The sequence below is a fragment of the Lingula anatina genome, chromosome 5 (assembly GCF_051362555.1).
Source record: "Lingula anatina isolate TDL-2025a chromosome 5, LinAna3.0, whole genome shotgun sequence".
Classification (NCBI taxonomy): Eukaryota; Metazoa; Brachiopoda; class Lingulata; order Lingulida; family Lingulidae; genus Lingula; species Lingula anatina.
In genome coordinates, this window is record NC_141771.1 from 12,888,828 (window position 1) to 12,915,655 (window position 26,828).

At 36.9% G+C, this 26,828-nt stretch overlaps 3 protein-coding genes and 1 long non-coding RNA gene across 4 annotated transcripts; 1 reads left to right on the forward strand and 3 right to left on the reverse strand.

Moving 5' to 3' along the window:
* Window positions 1-10,600: 10,600 nt before the first annotated feature.
* On the reverse strand, window positions 10,601-11,578 carry LOC106172794 (uncharacterized). Its single transcript, XM_013553695.1, has one exon. It carries the CDS (start codon window positions 11,576-11,578, stop codon window positions 10,601-10,603), a length of 978 nt encoding a protein of 325 aa, XP_013409149.1.
* Window positions 11,579-12,146: 568 nt separating this feature from the next.
* On the reverse strand, window positions 12,147-12,668 carry LOC106172795 (uncharacterized). The gene has a single exon (XM_013553697.1). The coding sequence runs from the start codon at window positions 12,666-12,668 to the stop codon at window positions 12,147-12,149; it is 522 nt and encodes a 173-aa protein (XP_013409151.1).
* Window positions 12,669-12,677: 9 nt separating this feature from the next.
* On the reverse strand, window positions 12,678-13,160 carry LOC147761661 (uncharacterized). Its single transcript, XM_087014023.1, has one exon. The coding sequence runs from the start codon at window positions 13,158-13,160 to the stop codon at window positions 12,678-12,680; it is 483 nt and encodes a 160-aa protein (XP_086870149.1).
* A 2,944-nt stretch (window positions 13,161-16,104) lies between these two features.
* LOC106156284 (uncharacterized) lies at window positions 16,105-18,027 on the forward strand. The gene is made up of 3 exons (XR_001237689.2): window positions 16,105-16,364; window positions 16,679-16,737; window positions 17,008-18,027. It is a non-coding gene; the product is annotated as an uncharacterized LOC106156284 (long non-coding RNA).
* The last annotated feature ends 8,801 nt before the right edge of the window (window positions 18,028-26,828 follow it).

Consider the following 26,828-nt stretch of genomic DNA (forward strand, 5'->3'; position numbering starts at 1 on the left):
TAGATCGATCTATCCCCGCGGGGAGTGTCACTAGATTACTGTCAGATAATCAGGCTTAAATGTCCGTCCCGCCTACTACAAGCTGTAAGGGGGTAATTAACTTTCGTGTCCGCCCGGCTGACAGCTATTTAACGTGAACCCCCAGGGGGTTAGGTCGATCTAAAGTAGATCGATCTAATCTCTTAAAATGGGGTCTTAGTTGTACAATCAGAAAAAATAATTGATAAAAAAATCAATTTTCAAGTTTAATTAAAAAAAAAACATTGGTTCATGACATGATTTTCTCTATCACTCTACGCGTTACATTACACAGGGGTGCCACTTTGCTATATATATATATATATATAGTCAATTTGCCTCGAAACAGTGCCACAATAAGGATACAAAGGTATTCACTACCTTAGAGAAAGCAGAAGTCAAAATTGCATTTGCTTGCATTGTTTCACACAGCTGATCTTATATGCAATGGGAAATTAACATTGTCACTCGGTATTTGTTAGAAAAATAGGCAAATCTTTAGCTGCTTGAAATTCTATTACTCAATTGGTATAAGAATGATGTTACATACAGTAACATACTTCATGTAGCAAGGAAATGTGCCTCTTTTTAGGTAGCCCGTATTAACGTGGAGTATGGCGCTTACAGTTGATTACGCAATGTTAAGCTGGAATCCGCTGGCGAAATGGGATTGATAACATGAGGAAAAGGGGGCACGAGTACGTGACAAAGCAAATTTATCTGGAATACATTCCAGTATTATGGTATTTAGATATACCGCCCTCCTTCAAACACCACGCCTCATTCAAGGTGCAGATCACTTATGGGATTGGAGGACAGGAACCGGTGCCGTGTGTATACTGTTCAATAACATTTTGGGGATGATATTATGTATATCAGGTACTACTATGAAAATGGAACCCTTTTCATTTTGCTTAGCACTCAGCTCATAGAGGATGAAGTTAATGGCTGTCATCAAAGTAGTGCTGGTTATTGTAAATGATCAGCCCGAGCGCCGTATGTGCAGCATCTTAGTTTTTATTTTCCCCATTGAGATAATAGTCAACTCGACACTTCCATAGGCCTAATAGTCGAACCCTGCAGTGTTCTTTCCTGTAAACTTTTATTGCTGAAATACATTTTTCAGGCGGAGAGAAGCAAAATTAGCTTGGTTGCTATTTCCGAGACATTGAACATTTTTCAATATGGCCGTCAATTTATGAGGAAATATAGAAAAGCAACCAGAAGTCACCGCAGAAAGTGATAAAAGCTACAGAATCAGTTCGTTTTTTTGCATATTTAGTTTTATTAAAACCATTTCCGCTTTTTAATATTTATGTTAATTATGATTTTTTGTTATTCATGACGGTACACTCTCGGAATAAGCTTATCTGACAGTTCAATAAGCCCCCAAGGGTCTGTTGTTACTTCTCTGGGTCCCATAGTCGAATACTAAGAATGTCATTCCCTGTATTTCTTTTTTTAAGAATTGAATACTTTGGGGGTATAAAAGCCAATTAATTTGGCCTTTCTTGTAAGGTACATTTATACTAAGACTCTATAAAAGGGGATCATTGATAGGACTGACCGTTACGTAAGTTCTCTTTTTAATAAAGGCTCAGTCTAATGACAATTTTCTCAGGGGTCATCAGGGGTTTCTGCAGGATTTTAGGCACAGGGATTCCAAACTGTTAATCTGCCATTTGGACCCTTATAGTTACGTAGAGTCCAACCAAGTTCGTTGGTGGGGGCTGGGAAGGGGTAATTTAATTAAACTATTGTCAAAATATTGACCTTATTATTTTTTTGTTTTAATATTGATCATACTTACCGTAATTTTTGTGATTTTATATCTTGATCATAACTTTATTCAGTATATTTATATAAAATTTAGGTTTAAAAATTCCCATTCTTTTTATAGAGATTGGCACGTTTCTGAAAATTTCATCAGTATATAGCAGCACTTCTAAATTTTCTTATCACTGCACTTTTTTCACTTTACATTTTATAGAGTCAATAAACAAAACATCTTACAAATATTTTGGTTAAATACTGACAGCCATTAAAATCTTTGATGCCACATTTTAAAAAAATAATTGTCATTTTGTAGCTCTAAACTGGATTACTTTCATATGAATCATTTGTTAAGGACATTGGTAAACAGAAGCAAAAATCTTAAGCTTCATGAATAACTTCAAAACAAAAATGGCACCAGCCCAACACAAAGTCACAACAGTCAATAGCCGATACAACCTCCGCTTGGTTCGATGCAGGCGGCGATCCCTTGGCGTATGCTCAGTCAATAAATGGGATGGTGTCGTGCGGAATCCTATTCCAGTCTTGTCGTAGTGCCTGGATCAGCTGCTGCCTTGGCCAAAGATACATGTAGTACCACAAGTGTTCAATCTGATTCATATCCGAGAAAAGACAGGCCAGAGAAGGACATTCACCCTTGGGTCTCCAGATACGCTTGGATCATTTGTGCCGAATGTGAACGGGTCTTGTCCTGTTGGGAAACGGTGACAACAGTTTGCTGCTACATGAACGAGGTCATGTGAGGTTGCAGAATCTGATCTATGTAGTGACGAGCAGTTACTGGTATGTTACCATCAACGACCACCATCGGTTGACCACCAGCAAGCGTCGACGCACAATGGGGCTGCTGCTCCGGTTGTTGTTCCTGTCGGGTGCTTCTTGTGCTGTACGACTGGCATGGCGAAATTGGTCCTGCAGGTGATGCAACCTGATGTAGCTTTCCTGGTCTGGAGTTGACTCTCTCTCGCCCTGGCTGCGGTCTACCGATAACAGAGCCTGGCATGTTGTGGCATTCAACCAGGTTCCTGATTGTGGGGTGGGAGCAGCCCACACATTGTACCTCAAATCGGACTCCCCTCACACCCAGTGCCCAGAGATGTACGTTGTTCTCATGATAAACATGGCATGATTCCGTTCACTGGACTAGCAACAATGGTGGCCTTTTTAGGCCTTAATAGGCCACCAAAACCAATCCTCAAAATATGCAGATAATAATAATAATAATACACTTCTTTAAAACCGCGCTACACATGCGTCTCAGCGCTGTTTACATAAAAATAAAAACTCCACAGATAAATTTAAGCCAGTATAGACTAAAACAGAATACTTAAAAATTTTAAAAACTAAAAAGATGCTATAAATTAAAGTAAACATAAATATGCAATAATGAGCAATGGAGTGAAGCATTAAAATTTTTATTTGAATGTATGGCTCTTGCTATTCATATAACAAATGTACGGCCATCTTGGATTTTGAAATTTTCAATATCTTGTACGTATCAACTGGCAAATAAAGTCAAGCTAAATAAGCTTTTCTAAGTTTTGTAGCCCAGATGAAATGCTTTCTTTAAAAAAAGCTTGCAACTTATTTTGCATCTTTTTTACTTTGTGCCATATGTTTTGACGGCCATTTTGATTTTTTTTTTTTTTTTTGCTAAATATTACGCACTTAAGTGTATTCACTGGTACTGCTGTGCTCTCCTGATAGGATAAACATTCAAAGAAGCTCTTTATAAAGTATACCCGGCGACTTCTGGTCGTATTTCTATATTTCCTTATAAATTGACGGCCCTATTAAAAAAATCATCAATGTCTCGGAAATAGCAACCAAGCTAATTTTGCTTCTCTCGACCTGAAGAATGCATTTCAGCAAAAAAAGTATACAGGAAAAAACATTGCAGGGATAGCGTTCTGGCTACTTGACTATTAGAACAATTCAGGACTGAGCAGATCCAGATTTTTCCTAAAACCAATATTTATTCGGAATAATCATTGTCATTTCTAAGAAAAATAATACACCTGTTCAAAACAATTACATCGTCTCATATGTATTTAACCCAACCGAAAATACTTTTCAAATATTTAAACAAACAAAATACATTTAAGAAAGTGTCATATAACAAATAAAACATAAACGATATGTAGGATCCATTTGAAAACCAATTTTTATCCTTTCAGTGTTCAGAAAGATTAGTTCATAACTTGTAAGATAGACAAGGGTGGGTCATAGAAAATCGTTTATTCATATTTCAGAATTCCAAAGGCAAGATAACTTCCTACCAGATAACCAAGTTCAAAGCAGCCTTTGATATCTTTGACGTTGATGAAGATGGCGTTGTTACTGAAGAGGAATTCGTTGGTTTGTCAACAGAACGAGCCCAAAAAGTTCTGCCCTCTTGGAGATCTTTGGCGGTGAATGGTATATTTTCCATTGGCTTTCGGGTCTGGTGGTCAAACAAGTACTCCAACTATAAAACATCCTTCACTTTTCAAGAAATGATTCGGGTTCACGAGATAGACATGCCTACTTCAACGAAGGAAGGCATCGAAATCTCATCTGATTTGTTTGAGACTTTTGACATTGACTGCGATGGCAACTTGGCAGTAGATGAGTATTCCAAATTCCTTTCTGTTTATCGCAACACAGCTGAGATTCAACCAATTTTTGATGCAATTGATCAGAACGCAAATGGTTTTCTTGATAACGATGAATTTGTAAGTGCATACGACCTCTATTGGTATCGCCAAGAGTTCAGCACCACTGATGTAATTATCGGCAAGCGGTACTGATACAGTCGGCAACGGCAAAGAAAAGGGTCAACCATTTCCTTTTAGCTTTAAGCTTCTAGCTTTTGCCTTCAAGAAGTATACTGCCCCTTTGAAATGTTTAAGATGCACATTGATTACAACAAGATTAAGTTATATTATACAAGGATGTTTCCTTAAGAAGAAAAAATTACGTATTTCTTTTTGTCAATTTTCAATATATGTCTGAACAGTATCAGTGAGGTAATCGAAAGTGATTTTTCTTTGCTCATTGATGGGTATATGATATTTGGAATAATCCATGAGAGCCTCCTCTTTGATTCCTGTATTTTTCTACTTTTCTAACCATTTAGCATATTTTGAGTAAATATTTGAGGATATTTTTGATGCTTTCAATCAGAAGGAATATGACTACATTGATTCTAACGAATTTACATGTGCATGCGAGCTGTTTGGTTTATACAGCAGTTTGTCATCTGGTATTATTTTAGACAACGGTTACTGATGAGATTGGTAATGACAAAAAAGTAATGTGTCCAGTAAGTTTTAGCTTTAAGATTGCACGTTCTGATTGCTGCTTTGCTGTTGCTTTTGCGATGGCAAAATGACGATACTTGGGTATTCCAAATTTTTGTTTATTTATCGCAACACAGATGAGATTCAACCAATTTTTGATGCAATTCATCAGAACGCGAATGGTTTCCTTTATGCCGAAGAATTTATACGTGCATGCGACCTCTATTGTTATCAACATGAGTTTAGCAACACTAACGTAATAATCAGCAAACGTTACTAATGCAGAAGCCAACGACAAAGAGATAGTTGGACAATAGGGGAACCGGAGGAGACATGATTGTGCCAGTACTCAGTTGTAAATCGCTTCTAACAGTTAGATAAGATCCAACCTGGCCATTTTTTCAAAACTATTGATTGACGGACAGAGGGAATCTCCTTTGCTTGTGATTTTAGCTCATGTAGGAGGATGTCAGAATGTCATCTTTGTTATGGCATTTGTTACTGATTAGTGCCTACCCCCTGTAGTACGTGTCTTGGTGTGACTATATATGTGTAGTGTACCCTCTAAAAACTCGTCACAATATTTTAAAAAAGATAAATCGATGCACAGCAATCGTGGTTCGATACGAATCCGTTGTTAGTTGCGAACTACTTCGTTTTCACAAGGTCCCCAAAGGACTCAAAAACATCGTTATAATTGCAGAACATTGTAAAAAAAAAACACACAAAATGAATTATACATGTATATGGGCATATCAGCTAACATACATGCAAACATTAATTAATTATCAATTTACGGTCGCGCGGGTGTGCGGAAGTGCGTCGCCCCCACCACAGGAGTAAAAGGCGTGGTCACGATGCACGCTCATGTCTCGACATATTAAGTTGCTTGTGCCTCGTGAACAACATTTAAAAAAGTTCGAAATTTGCTTAATTCAGTTTCTAATATGCCTCCAAAAAGCAACGGACAGAAGCTAGGAGAACAGAAAAGAAGGAAGGAGGAAAAAGAAAAAAGGGGGAACAGGAGGCAAAAATGACGTACGCGGTCATTACGTCAAAACAGCGTGTGAGGCAAGTGTAAAGCAAAAGGAAATTCCTTTTGCCGTACGTAGCATTATCTTCATAAATAGTGAATGCGTGCCACGTACACAGGTAGCGAGACAAACTCAAGACATAAGTACATCGCACCTTGCAATTAGCGTCCCTGCTTCTCACGTGAACCCTGCAACTCGCAAGGCAGACTTGCGCATTTCCATTGCAAACTTTACTCTACCTTTACGAACTCCACCGCCTCCTCTGCATGCAAGGGGCCGTGCGATCCTAAAATTCGTGCGTCCGGTTGTGACAAAGGCTTTAATTACAGTGTACGAGAGCTTAACTAATTAAATCATGATATACAGGGATGTTTCCTTAGAAATGCGCATTTACGTTTTCACATAGATATCACTGCATTTTTCTTCAATTTCCAATAAGACTCTGAACTGTGTTAGTTAAGTAAACATAAAAGTCTTTTTTTAAAGAAAATTGTCTTTTCAATTTGCTGGGTATATAATATTTGACAAAAAAAAAAAAAAAAAAAAAAAATCAAAGCCTCTTTAATTCCTGTATCTTTCTACATTTTAACCAATTAGACGGATAATTTATGGACATATCTAATAATATTTTCGATCTTATTGATCAGAACGAATATTATTACCATGATGCTAATGAATTTACACGTGCATGCGAGCAGTATTGGCATATACAACAGTTCGGCAACTGATTTTATTTTAGATAACCTTAACTGATGAAGTTGGTAATAAAAAGGAGGTTATCCGTCCATTAAGTTTTAGCTTTAAAATTGCAAGTTACTAAGTGCCACTTTGCTGTTGTCTGTTTTTTTCAGCTTGGTGCACTTCCCCTAGTTACTCTGGATTACTAAGATGATTCATAGAAAGATAGATTTCACATTATAATCACTCCGTGTTTTTTTCTATTTTTCAATTAACCTCGAAACAGTGCCTAAGTAAAGATATAGGGTTATTCACTACCACAAAGAAAGTAGAAGTCAAAATTGATTGCTTAGTTTCACAGTTTATCTTAAATGCGATGGAAAACTAACTCTGTATTGGTATGAAAAATAGATAAATGTATAGACTTCGGAAATTCCATTTCTCAAGCAGTATAGGAACGGGGTAACATACTTCATGTAGCAAGGAAATATACCTGACAGCAGTATGACGATTTTTAGGTATCCCGTATGAACATGTAGTTTGGCGCTTACATTTGATTACACAATGTTAAGCTTTGAAAGCTGCTGGCGAAATGGGATTGATAACATAAAGAATAGGGGACACGCGTACGTGACAAAGCGACTTTATCTGGAATATATTTCAATTTAATTTTATTGAAATAAACCACCCTCCTTGAAACACCAGTCAATCCACAGACCTCCTATAGAAGTGTAGGCCAGAAAACTGGTAAGGCATATATTATTTGATAACATTTGGGGTCTGTTATTGTATCACATACTATTGTGAAAATGACAACTTTCTTCTCGCTTAGCACTCAGCATGGAAATTGCAGCTAAATTTAAGGTTTGTCATGTAGTAGTGCTGGTTATTGTAAATAATAATTCCGTGCTCCGCATGTGCAGCATCTTAGTTTGCATTTTTTTCTACTGAGATAACAATGTTTCAGGAGCGAAACAGATCCATAAAGACCAGGTATAAATGTTTAATACAAGCTAGGCATTCTTGTCTTTTATTTGTACTACTCAAGTATTATGAGTGACATATATTGATTCCCTTGTTTTAGAAATCTTGGCCATTTAAAGATTGAAATAATGACATCCATTCAGCTGATAAGTCTGCTCCTACTGGTTGCTGTTCAAGCTGTCGATTCTTCAAGTATTGTGAAGGTAGGTCCAGAAAAGCGTTTATTATTGTTCGTTTATTAAAACAAGCGAGGACAGTATTAATAGAAACGCAGCGCGGTTCTTAAAGTGCAGGGAGTTGTTGTAGAATATTTTTGCTAATCTGTAACATTTTAGTGTGTCAGTTCACTGGAGAAGAGACCGTTTTTGGTTTTTCTTGGATGGTGACTTAACGTATACATATTTCAAACAAGAAACACATTTTTATAAAACCAATATTTACCGGCATAATCACTTCTAATAAACATGGTATACCTGTTTAAAACAGCGTCAGCGTCTCATATGTTCATTTTAAACCCAATCCCAATTAAATCCAAATACAAAAATACACGCAAGAAATTGTCATATCTAAAACAAGTAATACCCCTGCAAAATATGATATTTAAATGATATATCGAAACCATTTGAAAATAAAATTTTCATTCTTTTAAAAGAGATTTTCGACGTTCAGAGCGATGGCTCTTAATGTGAAACACGACCAAGGCTGGGTCATAAAAAACAATTTCTTTATATTTTAGAATACCAACAGAAAGTTCAATTCCTACCAAATCAGCAAGTTCAAAGCATTCTTTGATATCTTCGACGTTGATGAAGATGGCGTTGTTACTGAAGAGGAATTCGTTGGTTTAACTACAGGACGAGCTCAAAAAGTTCTGCCGTCTTGGAGAGCTTCGGCTGTGAATGGCATATATTCCGATGCCTTTCGGGTCTGGTGGTCAAACAAGTACTCCAACTATAAAACAGCCTTCACTTTTAAAGATATGATTCGGTTTCACGAGATAGACATGCCTATTACAACGAAGGAGGTCGCCGAAGTCTCATCGGATTTGTTTGACACGTTTGACATTGACTGCAATGGCAAGTTGACAGTAGCTGAGTATTCCAAATTCCTTTATGTTTATCGCAACACAGCTGCAATTCAGCCAATTTTTGATGTTATTGATCAGAATGCAAATGGCGTCCTTGATGCAGATGAATTTGTAAGTGCACTCGACCTCTATTGGTATCGACAAGAGTTCAGCACCACTGATATAATTTTTGGCAAGCGGTACTGATGCAGTTGGCAATGTGCAATAGCAGGCCTACCCAACTACCAGACTCGCCACCGAATGATCCTGAATTCACCGGTAGATCAGACCACACTACCCGTTTTCAAAGTGTGTGTCAGATCGCATCACACAGTATCAGACGCGACACCGCTCTTGCCTAGTACGCGATGTGATAGTGACGATTCTCAGCGGGGTTGAAAAGCATTGCATCACCACTCAAAATTTGTTCAGGGTATGATACTGTGTAATGCGATCTGACACACACCTTGAAAACGGGTAGTGTGGTCTAAACTACCGGTGAATTCAGGATCATTCGGTGCCGAGTCTGGTAGTTGGGTAGGCCTGAATAGATAGGTCGAACATTTCCCCTTGGCTTTTAGATTATAGCAGACGTCTTTTAGAAATGTACTGTCCCTTTGAAAAGTTTGATTTGCACAATGCTTACAACAACATTTAATGATGTTATACAGGGTTGTTTGCTTAGAAAGACGAATTTACGTTTTCACATAGAAATCACGTTGTACTTTTTCGTCAGTTTTCAATATAACTCTAAGCCTCTTCTCCCACCGGGAAAATTATGTTGTTTAAACGTTGAAACAGCATTGAACCATAACAATGATAAGACGTTGGATAAACGTTGGATTTGAAAGTTGTATCAACGTCAGATAATAACATTGTATCAACCTCAGTTATTAGACAACATTCTTGCATGAAAAGACATTAAAATGACCTGAAATGTTTTTATTTTTGGTACAAAACACAGGTACACAATTAAATACGTACACTGTAAAATATCGAAGTGCCTGCTTTGTCTGATTTTTCAACGCATTTAGCTCCTAAGCATGTTTTGCGCCTAAGCATGGTACAGCCTTATAGGCTGGATGTGTTTAGCAGTAGGACATGTTTGATGGCTAAATATATGTAGGGTATATATGTTACGAATAAGCAAACTTCTTTAGTCTTTTTCACATCTATTTCATTTGCTTGTCATTGAAATTGTCACGTAGAAACTGAAATGAACAAAATACATCAAATTAAGATATTATCCTTAAATTATGTTACAATTACAACTTATAAAGTTCTTATTAACTGTTTAAATTACTAAATGATTCATAAAGTCTTACCTCATTGCGGGAATTAGTGACTTTTAATGATCAGAACATAACTATGATAAGCGCGTGCTCTAGTCAAAAAAGTAAAACGCTATCTTCGCCGATGTTGTATAACAGCTAAGACGGGCCAAACCTTAACATGGCTCCCCTAAATTGTGAAAGCAATTTACACAATATACACTGTTTACCTTATCATTACGTATAAAAAAAAAGATATTTGCTCGGAAATTATTAAGAATTACCGTAACTTAAATACCTTTAAGGAACATCAATACTTACTGTTAATTACCGTAATTAAACATAAAATACCTTGCAATCCCATAAACACAAATAGCCCAACATGTAACTGTCTTTAGAAAACAAAAGTGTTCATTAAATCTACACAAACTGTAACATAGAATCATAACAAACTGACATTGTCACAGTTAACAGTTATTTTGGCTCCTCGACGGGGTCTTCTCCGGTCAATAAAAGAATTAACTTGTGCACTGGTCTCTCATATGTAGAGTCCCTAACTTTCAACTTGACCTTACGCACATATCCATCTGCACTTTGAAAGCTTTCTGCTATGCGACCAAGTGGCCACTGATTTCTTGGTGCACTGTCATCTATCATGAGAACAATATCTCCAACTTGTACATCTCTATGTTGTCTGATCCACTTTTTTCTCTCTTGTAATGTAGGAAGAAATTCCTTTCTCCACCTGCTCCAAAATTCATTGGCTAGATATTGAACATGTCGCCATCTTCGATGAAGGTATGTGTCTTTCCTTATGAAATTCCCAGTGGGTGGCATCACGACCTTAGTTTTCAGGGTCAGGAGCTGATTTGGAGACAAAGGCATTGGAGAATCTGGTGACTGTGTATCAATGTTAGTCAAAGGTCTACTGTTAACTATGACTTCTGCCTCAGTTAACAATGTGGACAAGGAATCATCATCTAAACGGTCACTGTGAGCTGTGAGAAGTCCTGATAAAGCATTTCTGGCTGATCTGATCATCCTTTCCCACACGCCTCCCATATGTGAAGCATGAGGAACATTCATTTCAAACTGAATCCAGTCATAGTGGTCTTTCAGAAGTTCTCTCCTGATCTTGTCCTGATCCATATCCATAAAGACAGTTTCTTGCTCTCCCTTAACTCCAATGAAATTGGTTCCACGGTCTGCTCCGAGTAGACGTACTGGTCCACGCCTGCATACAAAGCGTCTGTAGCAGTTAATAAAGGAATCTGTGCTGAGTGAATATGCAACTTCTATATGAATAGCACGTGATGCTAAACATGTAAACATAGCACCATATCTCTTCATTTGCTTTCTTCCCTCCTTCACATAGATTGGTCCAAAGAAATCTACTGCACTGTAGGTGAATGGAGGTGCTGGTTCCAGTCTGTCAGCTGGAAGATCTGACATTTTCTGACTCTGTGAGTTTGCTCGTAGCTTACGACAGGTCGCACATTTCCATATATATGATCCAATCTTGGCACGGCCAGAAATTATCCAATAGCCACTAGCTCGGACTTCATTAAGAGTAATGCCACTTCCTGAATGTCCGCATCGTGTATGATAGTGGTCAATTATGAGATTTGTAACGTGATGATGCTTAGGCAGAATTACTGGGTGTGTAAGCTCTCTGGGTAGATTTGCTCTCTTTATACGACCACCTACTCTGAGTAGTCCATCTTCACATAAAAAAGGGTCTAGGCGGTATAGTGAACTGGTTTTCTTGATTTGTTCGTTGCGATATCTTGCCTGTTTTCTCTCTGTGTTCACTGTTATCTTCTCTGTTAATTGCTTTCAGTATTGCAATTTCCTTCTCAAATGTAGCAATCTGTGTTGACTTGAGAATGATCTTTTCTGCCACTTGTATTTCTTGAACAGTCAACGGTTCATTGCGGGTCTCAACTGTGTTCTGCTGTGTAGATTTCCTGTTCCTAGCTTGTTTCAGCTTCTGTATGAATCGTAAACACCACGTAACAACTCATGTTGATCTGTTCCAGGAAGAAAACCTTTTCAATACATCCGACAAGTGATCGTGGTTGGTTTCTACTTTAGTAGCAAATACATTGACTTCAGATTTGCGTACTTCTGGGTCATCTGGTGCTAGTCTGAATTGGGTATTAGTGGTAGATAGTGGTTTATCAATGAGCAGGAAGTCTGGCCCATTCCACCACTGTTCATTCTGTAGTAGCTCTGTCACACCTGTTCCCCTGGAGGCTATATCAGCTGGGTTGTCACTGGACTTAACATGCCTCCATTGTGATGGCTGACTGACTTCTCCAATGTGTTGTATTCTATTAGCTACAAAGACATGAAATCTCTTAGCATCATTATTGACATCCCCTAGAACAACCTTGCTGTCAGTCCAATACACATGGGTGATGTCCTCATACACTAACTCCTTGGCAAGAAAGGTCTCCACCTTTATAGACATCACTGCTGCTGACAACTCTAGGCGTGGGACTGTCACTGATTTAGAGGGAGCTACCTTGGACTTGCCCATAACTGGTGACTAAAAGTCATTCTTAAGAAAGTCAATGACGTTTGATGAATACTCATCTTGGTAGTCCTCTGCTAGTTTCCTCAGTCCATACAATGCGCATGCTGGTGAACTTATCGCTCCAAATATATGAGACGTCATTCTGTATGTGATGGGATTACTATTGATGTCACCGTCTTTCCACCATAGGAACTGTAAAAACTTTCTATCCTCTTCTTTCACTTTAAACCTGTGAAACATGTTCTCCATGTCACCCATGATTGCTACTGGCTGCTCTCTAAACCTCAATAAAACACCTATGAGCGAGTTATTCTGATCAGGTCCTTTCAACAGGCTGTCGTTTAGCGCAACATTTTCATGTTTTGCACTGGCATCAAACACCACTCGTAATTTCTCACGTTTCTTGGGGTGATATACAGCATGATGTGGTAAGTACCAACCTCCACCTTCATGAGGTGTTTCTTCTGCATAGCATTTATCTATGAGGTCCTGCATAAAACTGTTATAGTGCTCATAATACTTCGGGTTGTGGATTAGCCTTTTCCTTAGCTGCTCTAGTCTGATCTCAGCTGCTGGTTTGTTGTTTGGCAATGCTGGATGTCCATCTTTAAATGGTAGTGGCATCACGTAAAAAACCCTCGTTGAAATGTATGTCCTCCTCCATAATCTTCATGAACTTCTGGTCTTGAAGGCTTAACCTTTCATCTTTCTGTTGGTCGAAACCTTGGTCAAAGAGACTGCAAACCTCAGCGGGGCTGATCTCTGTCACTTGTGTTCTAAAGGCAAAGGCATGTGTTGCAAAGCTCTTGTTTTCATCTATGGGTCTTGATTTGTCCACTGGCCCTACTATACCCCAACCTAGGTTACATCTGTATGCATATGGCTCCTCTCCTCTACCATGTACGTATTCCAGACCTCTAATGGCTTTCATACAGTTTACTCCCAACAGCAGTCCTACCTCTATGTCTGGGTGATAAGGAGTAATCTTATCAGCAATTGAGTGCAAGTGTGGCCATTTCTTAGCAGTTTCTGGTCTGGGTATCTGTGATCGCTTAACTGGAATGGAGTCTCTGGAGTATGTATCTGGGAGCTCAATCAATGTCTCTTGGTTCAGACCTCTCACAGCATTTCACTTGCATTTCTGGGCATTGGTGAAGTTTATGTTGTTCCTTGCATAATATACACTTGTGAACGTGTCTTTCGTTGCTGGATGCAGAGGTACTAGACAGTTCTGTTTGTGCTGGAACTCTTCTCCTTGGTGCTGGTATAGGTCTCTCTGGTGGTGGTGGAACCTTTCCAAAAATGGGGTCAGCCAATTTTCGTGCTTCTTTCTGCACAAAATCTACGAATAGCTGAAAGGTTATCTTCTGTCCCCTTTCCTTCCTTTCATACACTATGCTTCTCCATTTATCGTGCAATTTGAGCGACAGCTTGTCATAAGCCTCTTAAGGTCATCAGGATACTCGAGGACTGGGAAGGCATCTATTTCTTTTACTGCATACTCACATTCCCTTAAAAATATGCCGTATTTGTCTAGTGTGACATAATCATCATGCTTTATCACTGGCCACTGTAAGGCACGGTTAATATACGATGTCGCAATCTGTTCTTGGTCCCCATACCTTCTCTCAAATTCCTTCCATGCGGCCTTGAAACCAATGGATGCATCTAAGTGAGCGAATCCTAGCGTAATTTCATGAGGCTCACCTCTGGTGTATTGCAGTAGATGGTTCAGTTTTTCATCGTCAGAGTCGCATGTTTCTATGATTCTACTTTTGAACTGTCTCTTAAACAGCACATATTTGATCGGGTCACCTTCAAATACTTGAATCTGAATTCTTGGTTTACTGAGTTCCTTTGCTATCGTAGTTTTCTCACACAAAGTGAGTGGGGCACAAGATGTTAGTGCGTTTTTGGGCGTAGATGTCTTTTTTATATTTGACTTTGTGAAGTTAAAATGCTTTTCCAACTCACACATCGTTTGGTCTATATCCGACTCTACCCTTTTCAGTTCTGCTTGCAGAAGTATCATTTCTGCTCGTGTTGCCATCTTTTCTAAATACTGTGCTGATCGTCTTTCACCATATCGTCGCTGAGTTTTTACTGTTACGAATAAGCAAACTTCTTTAGTCTTTTTCACATCTATTTTATTTGCTTGTCATTGAAATTGTCACGTAGAAACTGAAATGAACAAAATACATCAAATTAAGATAGTATCCTTAAATTATGTTACAATTACAACTTATAAAGTTCTTATTAACTGTTTAAATTGCTAAATGATTCATAAAGTCTTACCTCATTGCGGGAATTAGTGACTTTTAATAATCAGAACATAATTATGATAAGCGCGTGCTCTAGTCAAAAAAGTAAAACGCTATCTTCGCCGATGTTGCATAACAGCTAAGACGGGCCAAACCTTAACAATATATGTATGGCCTTTAAGTAAAGATTTCCAAGGTATAGATACAGCTTGCATATATATATATATATATATATATATATATATATATATATATATATATATATATATAACAAAGTCACAGTCACCTCAACCTGTCTTTCTATAACAGGGTACCGAGAACTGTCATCTTTGTTAACTTCACTCCATCACATTTACAGCGACTTATTCATCCTAGTTTTAGCTGACCTGGAATGTATTTCTGAATAACAAGTTAAGAGAATTCACTTGTTCACTAAAGATACAAAACAACTGTCACTTTTACTTTAAAACACCGTTTTTAATATTTTGATAAAGTTATTTACAGTATTGATAAACAAAGTATCACGTTTTCAATAATTAATATTTTAAATTACAATCCATGTCTTGCATCACGACGACCAAACAACAACGTTGAGTCAATGACCAAAATACAACGTTGAGTCAATGTCACATTATGACGTGTTTTGACGTGGCTGGATCAACGTTGATTTTACGTTGAATTTAGGTAGATCAACGGCTATTCAACGTCCCAACCTGTTTTCAACGTAGGTCCAACGTCACTATGCCTGCTGGGCTGGTTCTTGTCGCTTTCAACATTACTAACCATTTAGTGGGATGTTTTGAGAAAATATTTAACAATATTTTGATGTTATCTATCACAACAAATATAATTAGCTTGATGCCAATGTATTTACACGTCCTTGTGTTGTTTTGGTATATATAAGTCTTCTAGAAGTATACTGTCCCTATGAAATATTTAAGATGTGCGTTGATTACAATAGGTTTTAGTTATATTATGTAAGGCTATTTCCTTAGGAAGACGAATTTAAGTTTTTACTTAGAACAACAATATGAAATTTGGAATAAAGCACAAAAGCCTACTTTTTGATTCTTTTATATTTCTATATTTCTGACCATATAGACGGATATTTTGATTTCAATGATATCTTGATGCCATCGATCAGAAGGAATATGACTATCTTGATGCCAATTAATAAGGTCACGCGCGTTATACGTCACAGGTCTTGCGTTACTACCCACGTGCTACGATTTTTCCCTTGGGGGGCAGCAAGCGGACATTTTGTACAGGAGCAATGCAAAGATGGGTGAATACGATACATTGTTTTTAACCGAAGACGATGTTCCCGGGGCGAAACTGCCAACACCATAAGTAAAGGATCATGCCAACTTTGTTTTGGAACGATGTGGTTAGCCTGTCAGTGGCGAGTTGGGGAGAAAAGAGCAGCATTGATAGCAAGGTACTGTGTACACGTGAACCGGCAAAGTTAATGATAATTTCGTGTTGCAAAAGCATAATTAAATTTTTTAGTTATTTTCCAAACGATACTATTTCAATAGCAGATACATAGATCTTACTAACGACAATGTAACATTTTGATGACATTGAAAATCAAAAGCTGATGTGCACGATAGTTTGAGGAGGACACGGCGACAGCAAGTTATGCATGAAATTTTGCTATATAACACCATATCATATGCTTGTGTCGTTGATAACTCTGTGGTATTATTGCTATTATTGCTGCTCAAATTAATACCTGATATTATTTCTCAGGCTACCAAGTACATATCAACTCATTTTTGTGGCAGTTGACCATTACATCATGTGTGCAGGTTATTATTATTATCATTACTATTATTTGATCAAGCACACTTTGATAATGTGGCCATGTTTTAACAAGAGAGAGTCAAAATTCATGCTGAATTTTAAAAGATTAAATCATCACTAGTATGTGCAATTAAAGCTATTTGATTATACATATTTGATTTTCAATTATATTGATTATGATATGCGGTTTCTGCCTTTTTTCTCTCGCCCTGAAATATAAATATATAACAAGTAAATTGATAGTGCTTTATTACATTTTTGCTTTATACTTTCAGATGCAAAAACTGCGTAGAGGTTGGTAAAGCTGTAGAGATTGATGTGAGCATAGATCAGGGGAAATAGTATTAGAGAAACTAGGAGGACAAGACATAGATAATGTACTAGTAGATCCATCATCACTGCAAGGGTAGCTTGTGTGATCCTGTCCCTGAAACTGTGCCACAAGTTTTCAACTGGTTGAGTCCTTACTAAGATAAGCCGCTGCAGTGTGAATTGCAATATGTACATTCAGGTTATATGTGTCAGATTGATGACAAAAAAGACCTCAACAATATAATTAAAAGAAGTTATCCTTGCATCTATGCCTCATCAAAAGTACACAGTGACAGTGACTAGAACATTGTTTGCAAATAGTGAGGCAGTGAAGGCTGCAAGGTGCCATTGTTTTTCAGTATTAAGAATGACAGTATCTGTTTTTTATTACTTATTCATTTTTTAACTCACTTTGTTCTTTAAAATGCCCATTCAGTTTAAGGTTGGTGGCAATATATGATAAATCTGTCATGCCTGTACACATGTATGTAGAATTTCTCTTGCTCAAATTTCTACATTTATTGAGGGCATTATGAAGTTTCCTGACTGATTAATGAGGTTACTTGTAGAAATATCTTGCATACACACATTTTGTGAAAATTTTACTACTTTATACATATGATTATTTACATCTCATCATTTGTGTGTGAAAGGTAATTTGGTATTTGCATTTTAGAACTGTAGATCTGTGTACCACCAGATTTATAATAGAGTAATATATGTTGATGTTTCTGAAAATAATATTCATGTTTGATAATTAATTGGTTTGAAAAAAAATAACTCAAATAAAATTAATTCATTTTTTTATTTTACGTAATCTGTTTTTATTATTTCTTCTAAGCATTTAATCATAACAACTCCCATGATGTCAATATACTGTTATTGTGTAATAATACTGAAAGGTTCCAAGTTTTTATGAACAGGTTGATGCTAACGTATTACAAATAGATATAAGCATCACAGCATATTTCCTTACTGATATATATCGGTATATATATATATAGGTAAAGACGACAGCATTGATAACTGGGTTTACGGCGCTGTTAGTACAGCGTAGTTAGTGTCAGATTGTTATCTGATAAAGTTTGCTACTAGTAAATGGGAACAAAAGGTCTGGCACTGGACAATCAAGTTGATAAAATCATAAAAACGCCGGTAGAAAACAAAGCATCCCTGCCCAACGTTGATTTGTTCAGATTCTTGACTAAGGGGTGCGTTACAGGTGTCAAAGGCCAAGACTTAAACTTAGGGGTTTGGAATGTCACTGGACATTCCTCTCTATTTCTACCCAAATCTAATAAAGCCTCATTTGCTTAACTTTGGCCAAATTTCCAATATCTACAGGTTGTGTAGTTTAATGCTTCGGGATTCTCTGACAGCGGTTAATGTTGGGGACAGCTGTGCGGCCCGTCAACGCACCTAGACCCACTTTTGCCAGTGCCACATTTTCCATTGCCGTAAATATCAAATTTGTGAATAGAATGAGGAATAATGACAGTTATGAAAAATGTTCGGAAGTACTTGTCACCGTCATAGTAACCACATGGGCTGTGCTGCCCCCCTCCACAGGCGACACCTTGCGGAGCAAGCGTGCGTAATCCAGAGTGCTACTGAAAATAACCTTGTCGCTCGACCTTATTTACATGTGCATGCAAGCTGTATTGATATCTACAGCAGTTCGGCTCCTGATTTTATTTTAGTCAACGGCTACTGATGAAGTTGGTAATGACACATAGGTAATCTGTCCATTAAGTTTTAGCTTTAAAATTTTACGTTCTGATTGCTGCTTTGCTGGTTTCGTTTTGGCAGCTAGGTCCACTTTCCTCGTGCGGTGCTTGAGCATCACATTGGTAAGGACAACATTTTACTCTGGCATACTACGATAATTCCGTACGTAAACGGATTTCACTTTCAAACCACTCCGTGTTTGTTTTCTTTATTTTTCAATTTTACCCGAAATACTGACATCGTAAAGATACAGATGTATTCACTACTCACCGTAACGTCATAGAGACGGATTAACCCCGTGGTACCAACGATACGTGTTTGCTGGGAAGGCAACCATTTTACTCTGGCATACTAAGATGATTCCTTACATAAACGGATTTCACATCAAACCACTCCGTGTTTTGTAGAACAGTTTCTATGTTATTGTAATAGAGCTATGTTATTGTAATAGAATTGTGAAGATTCTTTTGTCTATAGCTACTTATATTTGTCTGATCTTACCATCCCCGATGAAGTCTGACTGCAAGCAGATGAAATACTGGATGGTTAAATCAGACAAATATAAGTAGCTATATAGACAAAGTAATCTTCACAAATCCACTCCGTGTTTGTTTTCTTTATTTTTCAATTTTACCCGAAACACTGCCATTGCAAGATACAGACGTACTCACTGCCACATGAAAGCAAAAGTTAAAATTGCTTGCGATTGATATTCAAAGTTGGTCTAAGATGGGATGAAATATTAACATTGTATCTTTGCATTTGTAAGAAAAACAGATAAATGTATAGCTGCTTGAAATTCTGTTACTCAAATGGTATAAGAACGGTGTAACATACTTCATGTAGCAAGGAAATATGCATAACAGCAGAATAACACTCTTTTTAGGTAGCCCGTATGAACACGTAGTTTGGTGCTTACATTTCATTACACAATGCTAAGCTTTGAAAGCTACTGGCGAAATGGAATTGATAACATTAGGAATAGGGGGCACGCGTACGTGACAAAGCAAGATTATCTGGAATACATTCTGTTATAACTGTATCACGCATCAGTCAGGGCACAAACATCTCACAGAACTGAAGGACAGAAAACTGGTAAGGCACATACTGTTCCATTACATGCAGGGTCGGATCCAGGATGCGAAGCCGACCCTCCCCCCCCCCCCCCCCAGCTTGGCGTGGATTGGAGGGCGAACAGTTCCATTTGTTACGGTTGAGAAGTATGAATCAGCTAGTCAAAATTCTGATTTCAAGAGTGGACAAGACATTGAAAGGGGGGGGGGGGCAGGACCCCCCTGAGCCCCCCTTTTAATCCACCACTGAACATTTGGGGGTGATATCATATCCGATACTATCATGAAAATGACACCCTTTGTCTCCTATCTTAGCACTCAGCACATACAGGATGAAGCTGAAGTTAAGGTTTGTCATATTAGTGCATGTTATTGTAAATGATTTATACTCCGAGTTCCACATGTACAGTAGCTTAATTTTTATTTTCCCCAGTGAGATAAGAAGGATTCAGGACTGAAAAGATCCATAAAGACCAGACATTAATGTTAAATACAAATTAGGACTTCTCTGGTTTTAATTATACAACTCCAGTAATATGAGTTTTAATACGTATATTCTTCTTCTCATCATTATTATTATTATCTATATGTTTAAAAATGTGGTAGAAATATCTAGGTGTAAATTGCATAAAGAAATCCTGAGTATTTATTTAAATTTAGGGAACGTAATCTGTTTATATTTTAGACTGGTTGTTTACTTTTCAACTCTGTTGATTCCCTCTTTTAGAAATCTTGCAATTTAGACTTTGAAATAATGGCAACTATTTTGCTGATAAGTCTGCCCCTACTGGTTGCTGTTCAAGCTGTCGATTCTTCAAGTATTGTGAAGGTAGGTTCAGAAAATTGTTTGTTTTATCGTTCGTTTATTGAAACAAGTTAAGACAGTATTGATAGAGAAGCAGCATGGTTCTTAAAGTGTAGGGAGTTGTGGTGGGATTTTCTGCTTTTTTAAAATGTGCTTTACGTCTTGAATAAGAAAACTATTATTCTTGGATGGTGACGTAATGTGTATTTAAACGAAACAAGAAAAATTTCTTAAACCAATGTTTATTCGGCAAAATGAATTACTTTTTCAGAAAAATAATACACCTGATCCAAACAATTACAACATCTCACATGTTTATTTTTAACCGAATCCAAAGCATTTTTCAAATTTTTATTGATACATGTAAGGAAATGTCATATCTAAAACAAATTATACACCTGCAAAGATATGATATATAAATAATAGCCAGAGGCCATTTGAAAACAAGTTTTTATCCTTTTAAAAGAGCGTTTTAACGTTCAGAGAGATTACTTCCTAATGTGCAGGACGGAGAAGGCTGAGTCATTGAAAGATCGTTTCTTCATATTTTAGGACACCAAAGGAAAGTTTAATTCCTATCGTATCAACAAGTTATAAGATTTTTTTAATGTTTTCGACGTTGATGAAGATGGTGTTGTTACAGAACATGAATATGTGGGTTTAACAACAGAACGAGCGCAAAAAGTCCTGCTGTCTTGGAGAGCTATGGCGGTGAATGGTATATTTTCCAATGCCTTTCGGGTCTGGTGGTCAAACGAATACTCCAATTATAAAACAACCTTTACTTTTAAAGATATGATTCGGGTTCACGAGAAAGACATTCCTATTTTAACGGATGAAGCTGCCCAAATCTCGTGGGATTTGTTTGGCACGTTTGATATTGACTGCGATGGCAAGTTGACGATAGATGAGTATTCCACATTCCTGTTTGTTCACCGCAACATTGCTGAGATTCAACCAATTTTTGATGCAATTGATCAGAACGCAAATGGCGTACTTGGTGCAGAAGAATTTGTAAGTGCATACGACCTCCATTGGTATCGGCAAGAGTTCAGCACCACTGATGTTATTGTGGGCAAGCGGTACTGATGCAGTTGGCAATGGCCAAGATATAGGTCTACCATTTCCTTTTAGATTCTAGCTTAAGTTTTCTAGACGTATACTGTCCCTTTGAAATGTTTAAGATGCGTATTGATTACAACAAGATTTACTTATGTTATACAAGAATGTTTCCTTAGATAGGCGAAATTGCCTGTTCACGTAGAAATCACGTTGTAGCTTGTCTATTTTCAATGTAAGTCTGAGCGTTGTGAATGAAGTAAATTCGAAAATGATTTTTCCATTCTCTTTGCTGGGCATATGGCATTTGGAATAAAACATCAAAGACTACTCTTTGATTCTTGTATCTGTCTACATTTCAAACCATTTAGGTGGATATTTTGAGGAAATATTTAATAATAATTGTGATACTTTGAAAAGTCTCCTAGAGCATCCCAAAGACAGCGCACTCGCTTGCTTACGAAAGTCTCAAGAAAAAATGTGAGTACATTTTCCCGTTTTATCAGAGTGTCATCGTATATTAAATTAAATATATTTCAAAAAACGTATGTTAAATGCTCATTGCTCGCTCACAAGAGCAATGGTTCCTATACTTAAGCCATGCGTCTCTGACATTTTTTTATTAATTTTAGCCTGGTAATAGCTGTAACTGTCATTTGTTTTGGGTAATAGGCCTGTCGCCATAAATTAATAATTTGATTTCCACTAAGTAAAAAAGAGTAAAGAAAAGTAAAAAAAAGAGTGCTGCTGCCATATTGACCATTTAAGGTAACCCATTGTACTGATGATTCTCAAACTCACTGAAAGATTCATAGGTCTGAAATATAGCCTGATTGGATTCAATTTCTGGCAGAAATACTGTTTTTGTGAAATGTTCATTTTTCACACGTTGGCATTTTCAGTGCGGGACTGTAGATGATTAAAATTTGGTGATGATTCTCAAGTTATGCACCACATGATATTGCATCAAGATTGACAAAGAACTATTTTGTACACTACCACCACGAATGCATGGAAAGGCAAACCTTTTTTTATTATTTTGTAATGTACCAGAATGATTATTAGAACTGACATTCATTTAGACAAATAAAACATTGAAAATGAATTGCTGTTTTTATCCTTTAAAAATTGCTTATTGTGTTAAAACAAGTTTTTACCATTATCTAAAGTAAGTTTGAAGATTAATGACCAAAAAGTCATTATTTTGACCCTCCGATCTCTGACAAAGATAAAAATTGTTTGAGAAAGAAGCAATTAAAAAAACCTGTCTAGCTGCTTGAAATTCTATTACTCAGATGGTATAATGGTCATGTAGCAAGAATATATGCTTGACAGCAGTATGAAGCTCTTTTTAGGTAGCCCGTATTAACTTGTAGTTTGGCGCTAAAATTTGATTACACAATTTTAAGCTTTGAAATCCGCGGGCGAAATGGGATTGATAACATGAGGAATAGGGGCACGAGTACGTGACAAAGCAACTTTATCTGGAATACATTTCAATATAATGGTATTTAAATAAACTGCCCTCCTTCAAACACCAACCATCAGTCAAGGTGCAGATCTCTTATGGAATTGTAGGACAGAAAACTAGTAAGATATGTATACAGTTCAATAATATTGTATATATAGATTAGTCTTTTCGCTTAGCACTCACCACATAGAGGATGAAGCTGAAGTTAATTTGGTCATATGGCAGTGCTGGTTATTGTATATGATAAATCCAACCGCCGTATGTGCATCATCTTAGTTTTTATTTTCCCCACTGAGCTAAGAACAATTCAGAAATGAACTGATCCCTAAAGATCAGGCAAAGGAATTCTTAGCTTTTATTTATACAACTCGAGTATTATGAGTGTCATGCATTATAATAAGCATATTATTATTCAATTATTATTATTATTATTATTATTATTATTATTATTATTATTATTATTTATAAACGTGTTTAATAGACGTGGTAGATATGTAAATTGTATAAACGGAACTCTGATTATTTGTTTAAATAAGTGACTTAATTAATTCGTATTTCAGACTAGTTGTTTACCTTTTAGTTCTGTTGATTCCCTTTTAGAAACCTTGAAAATTTAGACTTTGAAATGATGTCATCCATTATGCTGATAAGTCTGCTCCTACTGGTTGCTATTCAAGCTGTCGATTCTTCAAGTATTGTGAAGGTAGGTCCGGAAAAGCATTTGTCATTATCGTTCGTTTATTGACACAAGCTGATATACTGTTGATAGAAAGGCAACACGGTTCTTAAAATGCAGGGAGTTGTGTTGGATTTTCTGCTAGTCTGTAATCTTTTTGTGTTTTATTGAACATAAGGCATTTTCTTGGATGGTGAATTAGCGTGTGTATAAACAAAATAAAACATATTTAAAAAAAAAAATTCTCAAAACCAATATTTATATATACACAAAGCACACAATTTTCACAAAACCAATATTTATATACCAATATTTATTCGACATAATCAATGGCTTTTTAAGAAAAAATGATATACCTGATCAAAACAATTACAGCATCTCATGTCTGTTTGAAACCGAATCTAAATATTTTCCAAATATTTAAACAGGATACATGCAAGAAAATGTCATATCTAAAACAAATAATACATCCCAAAGATATGATATATAAATAATAGCTAGGGCCCATTTGGAAACCAATTTATTTCCTTTTAAAAGAACGTTTCAGCTTTCAGAGAGATCGACTTCTAATGTGAAAGACGCGTAATGCTGGGTAATAAAATATCTTTTCTTCATATTTTAGAATAACAAGGAAAAGTTTTCTTCCTACCGGATTACCAAGTTCAAAGCATTATTTGATATCATCGACGTTGATGAAGATGGCGTTGTTACTGAAAAGGAATTCGTTGGTTTAACAACAAAACGAGCTCAAAAAGTTCTGCCGTCTTGGAGAGCCATGGCTTGGAATGGTATGTTTTCCAACGCCTTTCGGGTCTGGTGGTCAAACAAATACTCTAACAATAAAAAATCATTCACTTTTAAAGAAATGATTCGGGTTCACGAGATAGACATTCCTATTACAACGGAGGAGGTCGCCAAAATCTCATGGGATATATTTGGCACGTTTGACATTGACTGCGATGGCAAGTTGACAGTAGATGAGTATTCCAAATTCCTGTTTGTTCACCGCAACACAGCTGAAATTCAACCAATTTTTGATGCAATTGATCAGAACGCAAATGGCGTCCTTGATGCAGAAGAATTTGTAAGTGCATTCGACCTCTATTGGTATCGACAAGAGTTCAGCACCACTGATGTTATTATGGGCAAGCGGTACTGATGTTGTCGGCAATGGCCAAGAAATAGGTCGAACATTACCTTTAATCTTTTAGAATCTAGCTGAAGACTTATAGAAATATACTGTCCCTTTGAAATGTTTAAGATGCGTATTGATTACAACATAATTTACTTATGTTATATAAGGATGTTTCCTTAAGAAGAACAATTTACGTTTTCGCGTAGAAATTACGTATTTATTTTGTCAATTTTCAATATATGTCTGAACGGTATCCGTGAAGTAATCAAAAATGATTTTTCTTTGCTCTTTGGTGGGTATATGATATTTGGAATAAACCATGAAAGCCTCCTCTTTGATTCTTGTATTTTTCTACGTTTCTAATCATTTAGACTGAAATTCTGAGGACATATTTGATATTATTTTTGATGCTATCGATCAGAACGAATATGACTATCTTGATTCTAACGAATTTACATTTGCATGCGAGCTGAATTGGTATCTACAGCAGCTTGGCATCTGATTTACTTTAGACAACGGTTACTGATGAAGTTGGTAATGACAAAAAAGTAATCTGTCTATTAAGTTTTAGCTTTAAGATTGCACCTTCTGATTGCTGCTTTGCTGTTGCTTCTTCACAGCTATAGGGTGCACCTGCCTCGTTTGGTGCTTGAGCATCACACTTGTAAGGACAACATTTTACACTGGCATACTAAGATGATTCGTTAAAGATAAACGGATTTTACATTTAAACCACGTACAGTCCGTGTTTATTTTCTTTATTTTTCAATTTTACTCAAAACACTGTTAAAATATAGATGTACTCACTACCACTTAGAAAGCAGAAGTTTACATTGCTTGTGCTTGGTTTCACACAGTTGATTTTAAATAAGATGAAATTTAACATTGTCACTCTGTAATTGTAAGAAAAATAGATAAATGAATGGGTGCTTGAAATTCCATTACTCAAACGGTATATTCACAGTGTAACGTGCTTCATGTAGCAAAGAAAGGTACCTGACAGCAGTGGCCTTCGGGTCTGGTGGTCAAACGAATACCCTAACTTTAAAACAGTCTTTACTTTTAAAAATATGATTCGGGTTCACAAGATAGACATACCTATTTTAACTGAGGAGGGAGCTGAATTCTCATCGGATATGTTTGGCACGTTTGATATTGACTGCGATGGCAAATTGACGAAACATGAGTATTCCAAATTTCTGTTTGTTTATCGCAACACAGATGAGATTCAACCAAATTTTGATGCAATTCATCACAACGTGAATGGTGTCCTTGATTCCGAAGAATTTATACGTGCATACGACCTCTGTTGGAATCGGCAAGAGTTCAGCAACACTAACGTAATAATCGGCAAATGTTACTAATGCAGAAACCAATAGCAAAAAGTTAGTAGGACAATAAGGGAAGCGGAGGAGACATGATTGTGTCAATACTCAGTTGTAAATTGCTTCTAACAGGTAGATCCAACCTGGCCAGTTTCTCAAGACTATTGGTTGACAGACAGAGGCAATTGATTTGCTTGTGAGTTTTAGCTCAGGTAGGTGGCTTCCAGAATGTCATCATTGTCATGGCATTTGTTACTGGTTAGTGCCTACCCCCTGTAATAGGTGTCTTGGTGTGATTATATATTAGCAGTGTACTCTAAAAACTCGTCACAATATTAAAAAAAAAGATAAATCCTTGCACAGCGATCGTGGTTCGGGACGATTCCGTTGTTAGTTGCAAACTACTTCCTCGTTTTCAAAAGGTCCCTTAAAACATCGTTATAATTGCAGCACATTGTATAAAACACACAAATTGATTATACATGTATATGGGCATATCAGATAACATAAAT